The 10,128-nt window shown below is 38.1% G+C and overlaps 1 protein-coding gene across 1 annotated transcript; it reads right to left on the bottom strand.

Annotated features, from left to right (window-relative positions):
* Positions 1-5,616: 5,616 nt before the first annotated feature.
* On the bottom strand, positions 5,617-9,695 carry COX20 (cytochrome c oxidase assembly factor COX20). The gene is made up of 4 exons (XM_081298081.1): positions 9,534-9,695; positions 6,443-6,557; positions 6,288-6,351; positions 5,617-5,867 (listed from the first exon to the last, which is right to left on the bottom strand). The coding sequence occupies exons 1-4, from the start codon at positions 9,573-9,575 to the stop codon at positions 5,726-5,728; spliced, it is 363 nt and encodes a 120-aa protein (XP_081154207.1). The 5' UTR covers positions 9,576-9,695; the 3' UTR covers positions 5,617-5,725.
* Between the last annotated feature and the right edge of the window lie 433 nt (positions 9,696-10,128).

Below are 10,128 nucleotides of genomic sequence, written 5' to 3'. Positions count from 1 at the left end.
TCAATTAGTCACTCCCTAGTCTCCTATCAGATGTTTCCTCTGGGAAGATAATGCAATATTGTTTCTGGAGTTTTTTTTTTCCCCTCTAAAGCTTTTGAGATGGTTTGAGTCTAAAAGTCCAAAATTCTGCAACTGAGATTGAGGTAGATCTTGAAAAACTTAAACCAAGTTTTAATGTTTTTAGTAATAAAAGCAAGGATATATATATGTTAAGGGTTGGCAATACATTATAATACCTATGCACTGGAACTCACCTAAGCATAAATTATAAAGAAACCGTTAGTAATTTCTATTGGCAATAAAAACTAATTAAATTATGAATTGCCTAAGTTTACCTAAAATGTTCAGTAGAACTACAGTACTCTTCATATGTGGATGACTTTTAGCTTGGATTGGGGAGAGGCACAGTTGTCATTCCTCCCAAGTTTTTATATTAAAAAAATAGATTTAGCCAGGCTACTGCTTTTTTTTTAAACTTTTTAATACTCAGGTTTTTTTGCTTAATACTAACACTATTAACAGGTACCTTTGTAAGAGAAACATAAAAACACTACACTATGCATCAAACTAGTGCTGGAGTCACCTTTGTTTTAACCTTGGTATTAAAAATAAGCCCTTTGAGAACTTAGAAGTGAACTATAGTAGTTTCTGAAGTAATATTCATCCCTTAATATTGGGTAGACAAACATTAAAGCTAGAGGTCATCAGCTATCCTTTTGCTAAGTATATACTAGTTTATTTGGTGTTAACACATCAGTCTGAGATTGTGCAAAACAGGACCATGGGAAATAAGAACTTAGGCGGGAAATAACAGAAGTTTGGCACTTAACATTAAGAACATTTTCACATCTTTGCTCCTTGGCTAAAAATATAGGTGATTTAAGTTTGACTCATTTCTCTAGGAATGTATTTATTTAGATCTATATAGGTTGGAGATTGAAAGGATTATATTAATAAAGCTAACCTTGAATTAATCATAAAACCCCTTTGTATCTTTTGGGGTTCCCATTGTTGATAAAATAGCACTGAAGATAAGTGATAGGTTAGGGCATCAGTAATCCTTGCTTGGTTAGGTGAGCTTTTAGCATAACTTAGTTGTTAGAGCAAGGAACTTAAGGCATTACTTTATAATAGCCTAATTTCCTTTAGAATATAAACCTAAGGTTTCTTTTTCATGCCAAGATTCAGCATACATTTGAGGCATGGGGTTTTGGCTTTTTAACATCTTAATCTGTGGGTACAAGAAAATATACTGTAGTTGAAAGAGATGAGGTAATGACAGATGAGGCTAGCCTCTGGAAAAATGTCTTATAAAGGCTTGGTTCCTATGTTGCACTGTTAAAATCACCATGCTTGGTGATGGCATAATCACGAGCATGTTCTGCTTGATAATATGCAGTACTGAAAGTTACTCAGGGATTGCAGGCTAAAAAGCTAAAAGCATCTGATATGTACCGAGTTACTTTTTTTTTTGTAGTGTGTTTTTTTTTTTTTCTTGACAGTCCCATTTCATTGTACTATGGGAAATAGAATCAGTTTTGCCTAATAAAATGTATGTGGCAAGCACTTGAAGCATTGCTACAAATGGATATTATCCAAAAAATTTAAATGAAACCACCACTAACAAAGATGGCTAGAATATACAAAAGTGTGATGTAAATAGTGTTAAAGCCTACAGAGAAGACGAAATTAATACTTAATGATCAGAAATTATTTGGCAGTTTCTAAAGGTACCTAGTGAAGAGACAGTCATGGACAAGTACAATAATAAAAGGTTCCAACGTACTTTATTTTTTATTTTGGAAAAGTATAATAAAGAAAAAAATGCTGATTTAAATTTCATCTCCTTTTCCTTAGTCTGTCCATGTGAATGTGCTGTGTGGAAGAGTAAAAGGGCCCAACTAAATGTGTTCCAGTGATTCTAATAGGTATTCCAAATTAATTGATGCTTGTATATTTAACAGTTGTTGTGTTAGGATTCTGGGATCAACCTTAAATAAAACTTATTAAAAGATGGGGAAGAGTAATTGGTAACCTTGATGTACAGGTTATAACATTTCCTAGTTTCTCCCTTGAATACCTGAAGTGAAATACTTGGTATTCTCTTTGCAGTTGATGGTCCTCTTGCATAGGTTTACAGGAATACATGCAGAGACCCAAGTCTTCCTTCTGTTAAACTTTTTATATGACATTCTCCCTAGTTGCAGCAGGTTATTTCCAGAGTTCAAATGTGAAGTAAGTTTAGGATACTTTTCTGTCCTTAGATTCCCCAAATCTTTGTTCATTTTATACTAAATACACAAATATACTAGTTTTAGGAAAACAGATTTGAGGTCCTTTTTGGATAATTAAGTGATATAAATTCATATTTCAAAATGTAAAATCAGCTTAGAAAACTAAATTTAGAACTTAAGATGAAGAAATTGGGAAGACTTGCTATGAGTTTTCATTATGCCAGTCCAGAGTATATAATATACTGTTGTAAGTCTGAAGCTATTAAACTCTTGATAAGCTTAGAGGAAATTATTTTTCTTCACTATGTTCTCCAGAAAAATGTCTTTAGGTGAAATGAGAGGACTTGGATACAGGTCTGATAACAATGTCACTATCAGGATTTGCTCAATGCAAAACAGCTCTACTCTAAAAAGTTGACCTAATGGCTTCTAAAGAGCAGGCACCTCAAGGTTTCATGACCGTTTCTGTTTACATGAGGAAAAACAAAACTATAAAAAAAATAAACTTTTTTCAAAAATGAGCTTTGAATTTATGTGGTAAGGCACGTTTTATTTCACATGACTTCATGGTATAGTGCAAGAAACATTACTATGGAAATTCATCCTTTAAGAAATCAGTATATGCAGAGAATGATTACTTAGAGATCCCCTAAGGGGGTGCCATATGATAGCTGGTTTATTAGAATTTAATTTCTAAAAACATGGTGGAAGAGATGCCACTTTTTAGGTTGACCTACACTTAAAGTGAACAAAAGAAATCTTTCGTCTATTAATATAATCTGATAATCTTGATATGACTACTCATTGTCATCCTTATTCTAGAAAAATAGAAGAATAAAGTGAATGCAATGGTTGAAAAGCACTCAAATATTTGAAACACATTGTAGTGCTCACATTATAAGCTTCAAAATGGAATTCTGAAAAAATGTCCTCATAATGTAATTTTTCTTGTTCCAGCAGCTTTGCCTTACTAAGAAAAAGTTTTAAAGCATTTAAAAAATGGAACTTAATGTACATAATAAGCTGTGTAAAAATACCAGTATTTGGGTGGTAGTGGATATATTGACACATTGAACTGCTAATTACTGGACTAATTTTTAAGTTGCTTCCAAAAGTTATTTCATTCTAGAGGACCATTATAAAACAGAATTGTAGCAATTGTTTTTAATTTTTCTACTTTCCTCATTAAGGTCTTCTTTACCCAAAGAATAGTGTATATTTTAACATGACTTAAAGGGGTGAGTTTACCCCTGTCACAGATTTTTATCTGGGAATAGAAGGATTCAAACCCTATTTGATCCCTAGCTCTTTGCTGAAAAGTGCATAAACAGGAATCCTGAATTTATTATATAGACCTCCTCGCATTATGTAATCGAAGCAAAGGGAAACCAGCGATGGAGTTAGAGGTACGTAGACTAAAGAGATGCTTGCAAATACAACAATGGTTCTAGAGTAGTCAAGATTTCTTGTTGCCGAACTCAATATAAATCACAAGTTCAGAGAAAAACTTAAAATAAATTTAAAAGCCCTGAGGTCCTTTTACTGAGATGGAAAAGCAAGCAGTCCAGCCAAAAGGAGGGGTGAGGGAAGGGGTAAACACCTAAATCACATCTTAGAAAGTATCAAAGCAAGTATAATAGATAAGCCATGAAAAATTTTCAAAACTAATAACTGTAATTCTATTTTAATCAGCTATTTAGCTGGTACCCACTGCTATATCACCTAGTATGAAATTTTGGAATTTCGGAGCAATGGAGGTGCACTGGAAGCTCCCAAGTGGGCGTGGAAGGTAGGTTGTTTTGAGTTTAATAAAATTTGCAGTGTGTGAAAGTGGATCCGCTATAAATCTTGAATCATACCTATTGGTGAACACTTAGTAGTTCATTTACTGATTAGAGGCATGGATTAATTTGTAATGGTCAGTTTGACAGATTTGGCAAAACTTCAGTTAGGATTTTAAGATCATTGAAGTAGAAGTGTCAGGACCATTTTGTTACATTTTAGTAGTTCAAGAAGAACAATGATCATGTAAATGTTATGTAATGGCATTTTGAAAGTAATTCAACTAAATTAAATATAACTTTGTTTTTAATCCAGGTCTCCAGTTTGTGCAGGCATTCTGCTGTGAAAATGAACTGACCTTATTTAATGGTGAAGTCATTGGAAATTTTACCAATCGAGAGGTTTCTCATTCAGGGTAAGATGTAATCGAAGTATGATAGAACTAGGACTTGACTTAATCCAGCAGCCCAATTATACAGGTTATATATGTTAGTAAACTGAAGCTGTGAGCATAAATAGCTGCCCACCCAGTTTCTAAATATCAGATTATTGATTAGTGCTCATCTTAAAAACATGGGGAACTCATCACTGAATTTTTAACAATTTGGTCATGGCCAGTTCAAATAATGTAGAATGTTGGTTTGTGCCAGATTTATGGAGGTAGATCAGAAAGGCATTGAAGTGGTCAGATTTTACAAGCTCCTTTCCAGTAACTTTCCTTTATTAATTATCCAGGTCCTCCTTAGAATGTGTTTGACATCACATAGCCTCTGCACCCTAACCACTGTAACCGTGATAGCCACAAGGTGGGGAGGGAGGGGGGAAATCTTTCTGAACAGAACTAGAGTAATTACACCTTTCCTTTGAAAAAGAATGTAGAACAAGATAACTAATACTTTAAAGGCATCTGAGTTCACTGGTGTCTCCCCCTCCAAGCCACCCCCATGTTTCTTTTGTATTTAAAGAAACTGTCATTTAAATAGGTATTTTTCCTCCCGACAGGGTCTTGCCATGTTGAGCAGGCTGGTCTTAAATTCCTGGGCTTGTTTTTTCTGCTTAAGTCTTCTGAATAGCTATGACTACAGATGTACTATATCCATCTTAACAGATTTTTTTAAGTAATGTTGACACCAAAAATAAATAGCTTAATTCCATAAGAAAGGGAGTTTTCTCCTGGATAAGTAAATATTGGGGGGTAGATTTTTAATGGTCACTGATTTTAACCGGATTGTCTAAAATGTATGATTCTGCTATTCTTTTTCCACACCAGCTTTTTTAACTGAAATATTTTCATATATAATGTGTGCTTAAATTAAAAAATTTCACTTAGAAGTGAAAGCCCTGTATGCATTGTGATGAGCAGTTGAGAGATCAGATCGGGAGTTTTGTTTTTTTAGGCAAGTCTGTAACCCAAGATTCTATTACTTAGTGTCATTAAATTTGTTACTTACACACTGCCAATAAATTCTGTTTTAGAGGTGATAATACCCACTACACCTACTATATAATATATATATGACACATTACCTAGGAATACCATGTTGGCAGTAGGTAAGGGCCAGATTATATTGGAAGTTTTCATACAAGTAAAGAAAAAGACTGCAATTTACACATAATTTATTTGAGTTTTATTGTACATAATATGTGGCTGGTCCCAATGCTCACACTGACTTGAGGGAGATGTTTTGAATTTTTATGCTCAGAGTTGTTCAGTTGCTGCTGCTGCTGCTGCTGATTTGTTTTCTTTGAGGATCAAGGTGGGTGCTTTCATATAAAATCTGGTTTTTAATTCCTTCTCTGGCAATTCTTTCCTGGATTCTTTGCTTTGCATGATTATACCTACAGGGAAACCTTGTAAGAAAAGATAAATTTCTGTAGGAATTTAACTATATATAACACATAACACAATTTCAAAATGCTTACAGGTGACTACCCAAGACAAAATTACAAATAGTCTAATTTGGAGTGTTTTTGGGTAGTTTGGAGTCAGAATACTAGTTGTACACATATTCATACTTATGAAGAATAAGGGACGAGAAACCACTGGGAATAGTTGAGGCCTTATTAAATCTGTTCAGGCATTCAACAAACGATGATAGTTAACAGATTGCTTTTTGCAAAGGCAGATTTGTTTTGTAAGGCAGATTTCCCTTAAAAATAAAGAGTCTTCAATGACTTCTGGAATCTTCGATATTTCTCTGAAGAGTGTGCATTTGAATTTTAGGTAACCTATTAAAATCATGGAATTTCACGAATATTTAGTAAACATACCAGCATCCTAAAGTCACCAAGATAAATCCTCCCACTCCAACATCACATGATCTTCTAATTCTACCTGTCAAAAATAAGCATCACCACTAGAATATAATCATCATACATGCATGCCTTATAGAAATGTTTTTATACAGAGAAATAAATATACTCACTAGTTAACAAAAAATGTCCAAGTCCAGCCACAACAGATCCAAATGAACCATATAATATCGAATCCCGTGCACAGGGAATGTTTTCAACATCTAAAATTCCTAGGAGCTTAAAGGGCTAGGATAAAATAGAAAAGAACCTAGATTGAACAAGAAAATGTATTAGTCCAGGGTGACCTGGCAAGATTATAATGTGAATAGTATTGTTATAAAGGGATTAAACTAGAGTATGTGTTATTCAGCAACTTGAATCAGTTTACATTGCCTTTGATTATGTCTTAATTTGAAAACCTTGAAAATTTGGCCAGAAGGCCCTCAGCAATTGGCTGTTTAGGAAACACGAGTGTACATTGTATTATGAGCTCTTAAAATGAGATTATTAAACTTTTTATCACTGAGTATAAAAGCAATGTAACTTGGGAAACAGCAAGACTTGCTAACTAAAAGAATATCAATTGTTAGAACAACCTTTCATGTTAATAGGAACATAGGAGTACACTGGGCCTGTACTATCACATCATCTTGGTGTGATGGGACAAATTGGGAATCTGGAGAGCTGAATTTTTGTCTCCATAATGCTTTCTTCCATTCATTGGTTTTATATTTAACTGGGATGTCTGTCACTCTTAATTTAATTATGTCATTTAGGGCTTTTGGGAGAGACAAGACATTTAAATTTAACTGACATTTCTTATAAACAAATCTAGAGTTTCAGAACCCAGTGCCACCCCCCAAAAAAGTCTTACAAAATGAGAAATGATAGTTTTCAGTAACATTGCTTTTTTTAAAGGAAGCCAGCCACTGTCCATTTCACATGACTTTAAAAAATAGGTTCATATGGTGTGGGGCCATTGTGGGAAGATTCTGTAGGATGAAATAATAAAGGAAAGGACAGGAGTCGAAGTCATGATACATGATAACTCAATTGTATTTCCATCCATGTTTGCTGCTTTGGCTCAAATCTACTGGAAAAGACAAAATGCCTTGGTTCATATTAAAGTAAAAATTGCGCACTGTTGATGATTGTCCTTTTTTACCCCCCTTTGCCTCCTGTTTCCCTCTACTCTCACATGAATACATGATCTGTCTGCAGTGAATTTTCACATAAAAAGAGACTTGTTTATATTGATAGGGAATGCTGGACTCCAGAACGTGTGTTACCCTCAAACAAGCCTACTCCTCTAGGAATTAGATTAAGATTGGGGGGGGGGCGCATTGCTGATAATGTGTGGTAACAATTATAAAGCAGCAGTTTCTAATACCCATCCAACTTAAAGCACAGGTTCTCAAGCGTCCCTCCCCATTGCCACCTATTTGGATTCCTTTTTGTGGCAAATATTTCTAGAATTTGTTCAGTTTTTTACTAAATGTGCTAAATTTTACCTGCCAAATAAGTTAGTAGGTACCTTGAACTTTTAAGCCCTCATACTTGGATTCAGATTTGGGGTTGGACCATGGAGCATAAGGGGTGCCCCTTTTTGATATCAGGGATTGAACTCTTAAGCCATATCCCCAACCCTTTTGATCTTCTGAGACAGGGTCTCACCAAGTTGCCCAGGCTGACCTTGAAGTTGGGATACTCCTGTCTCAGCTTCCTGAGCTGCTGGAATTACAGCCATGTCCATAATGGAATAATCTTGGCTTGAAAGTTAGAGTTAAAATGGTATTTTAAAATTAAGTGAGCCAAAGCTGATTCTGAGAAACGTGAGTTCTTGAGCTCCACCCTCAACAAAACTGGTCTAAAGTGTCAATACTGTGAACTTGAGCTCAAATCTAACTAATCGGTAATTTAGGGACAGGGGTCATTACTGGCAGGCCCATAATATCACAACGTGGAAATGTGGCTTCAGGTAAATGTGATGGGGAAGTCTGACCCCAAGGCCCGTGTCATTCTGCTGCACAAAACTCCCTTTTTAACCCTTTGATAAATGAAAGCAAAAGACTAAGAAAAGTATTTTCCAAGTCTCTGAAAATCTTATGCATTCTGTGGCTGGGTGTCAGGCAAGATGGCAAGTTCAAAGCCAGCTTCAGCAATTTTACAGACTGTTCCAAGATACAGAGGGGTTGGGATGTGTTTCAATGGTTAAGCAACCCTGAGTTCAGTTTCCAGATATTGAGGTTAAGGTCTATAGCCACCTTCTACAACTTGTTTTGCTATTCGTGAGTCAAATAAATAGGTCCATACTTACCACTTTCTCCCTTCATTACCTGTGTACATCAGTCAGCAAGGCATGGTGGTGCATACCTTTTAACACAAGCTACTAGGGAGATCAAAAAGTCGGAGACCCGTCAACTTTTTGAAACACTCCCAAAAATACTGTAATGGTGAAGCTACGCACAAAATGCCAGATAGGGAAACACCTCAGTCTGCTTTTGGGGAGTCTCGTGAGACCGTTCGAAGGCTACAGAGAACCTAATTCAGCTTTACTACACCAAGAATTTGGATTTTACCCTGAAAGAAATGGGCGATTAGGACTGGATTTTAAATAGGCTGAAACTGTATAGTTTTTATACTACGGGAAGCTCTTGCAAAAACAACCGTGGAAGTGGACTAAATAGGGGAGAGCGCCAAGAAACAGGGATGTCGGTTAGGCAGGCTATTAGTTACACCACTACGTTGCACTCTGCCATTTGGTCCAGAGAAAGCTAATGGGAATCCCCCCGCTGCCCCCTTCATCTGACCTTTCTGCTCTGGACATAACCGGAATATAGCCAAATTTTCATTCCTTAACATTTACGGAATCTGTTTAATGTGTAGAATGCCACATTTAAGGCAAGGTACCTGTCCTCGGAGATTTTCATCTCGCAACAAGCAAAATTCAATGTAATGTCCTCGTCAGCAAAATTTTGTCAAAGGATTCAGTGTTGGCTGTTTCATAACAAACTGCAAATCATTAATATTGCCGATCGCTTCCCCCTCGATTAGGAAGCGCGGGAGAGGACTAGTAATAGTTACGATGGTTTCTTGCATTCGCCCGGTGGAGAAATCGGGGACCCGTGCTCCAAGCCTAGGAAACTCAGGACGCCGGGTCCTTACGCGCTTCCCGCCCCACTCTCCCGTTTGAGATCGTGCGCCCCACCATCCCCGCGTTACCTTCCCCTTCCCGGACTCGCCCTGCTCCGGCACGGCCGCCATGGGGACCAGTTGGCTCCTCCAGCCCCACCTTGCGTCCGCCCAAGGCCTCAGGAGCGGAAGCCAGGCCAGCCGCGCCCCCGCCCCGCCCGCTGGCTCCCGCCCGCCCCCGCGCGCCGGCCGCCATTTTAGGGAATGTTCTTAATGCTACGCAGAGGCCGTGCTGTCGCCTCGGCTGCCACCTTTTTTGTTCAATCGGATGGATTACGCTATCTTCCATGTCCAGCAACCAGCTCGAAGGGCTGGCAGCGTGGAAGGCGGCGGGCTAGCGAACCACCTCCGGCTCCCGGCTTCCAGGCAGGGTGGGGGAGGCTTGGAATCCTGGGTGAGCGACGCGGCCCTCTTCCCGCCCCCCCGCCTAACCGCCATTTTTAACCGTCCCCGGGCGCGCGCGTTTTCTCAGGCACCCGGGCGCCGGGCACGCGTCGAGGGCGGTTCGCGGCGGAGGGAGCGCGCGCGCGCCGCCGCGGCTTTGCCCTGGCAGGGGTTGGCTGAGCCCCACGCGCTCCCAGTCCGGGTCCCTGGCCCGGAAGTCGCCTTTCGCTAGTTCGTCGGC

Source organism: Spermophilus citellus (assembly GCF_964194105.1).
Source record: "Spermophilus citellus genome assembly, chromosome: 6".
Lineage (NCBI taxonomy): Eukaryota > Metazoa > Chordata > Mammalia > Rodentia > Sciuridae > Spermophilus > Spermophilus citellus.
This window is presented reverse-complemented; position numbering and strand designations above follow the sequence as displayed.

Coding starts and splice junctions, on each gene's coding strand:
- COX20 (XM_081298081.1), bottom strand. CDS start 9,575: ATGGCGGCCGTGCCGGAGCAGGGCGAGTCCGGGAAGGGGAAG. Junction 6,558..9,533: donor GCGAGTCCGGGAAGGGGAAG/GTAACGCGGGGA, acceptor ATTTTATCCTAG/CCCTTTAAGCTCCTAGGAAT. Junction 5,868..6,287: donor TTGGTGACTTTAGGATGCTG/GTATGTTTACTA, acceptor TTTTCTTACAAG/GTTTCCCTGTAGGTATAATC.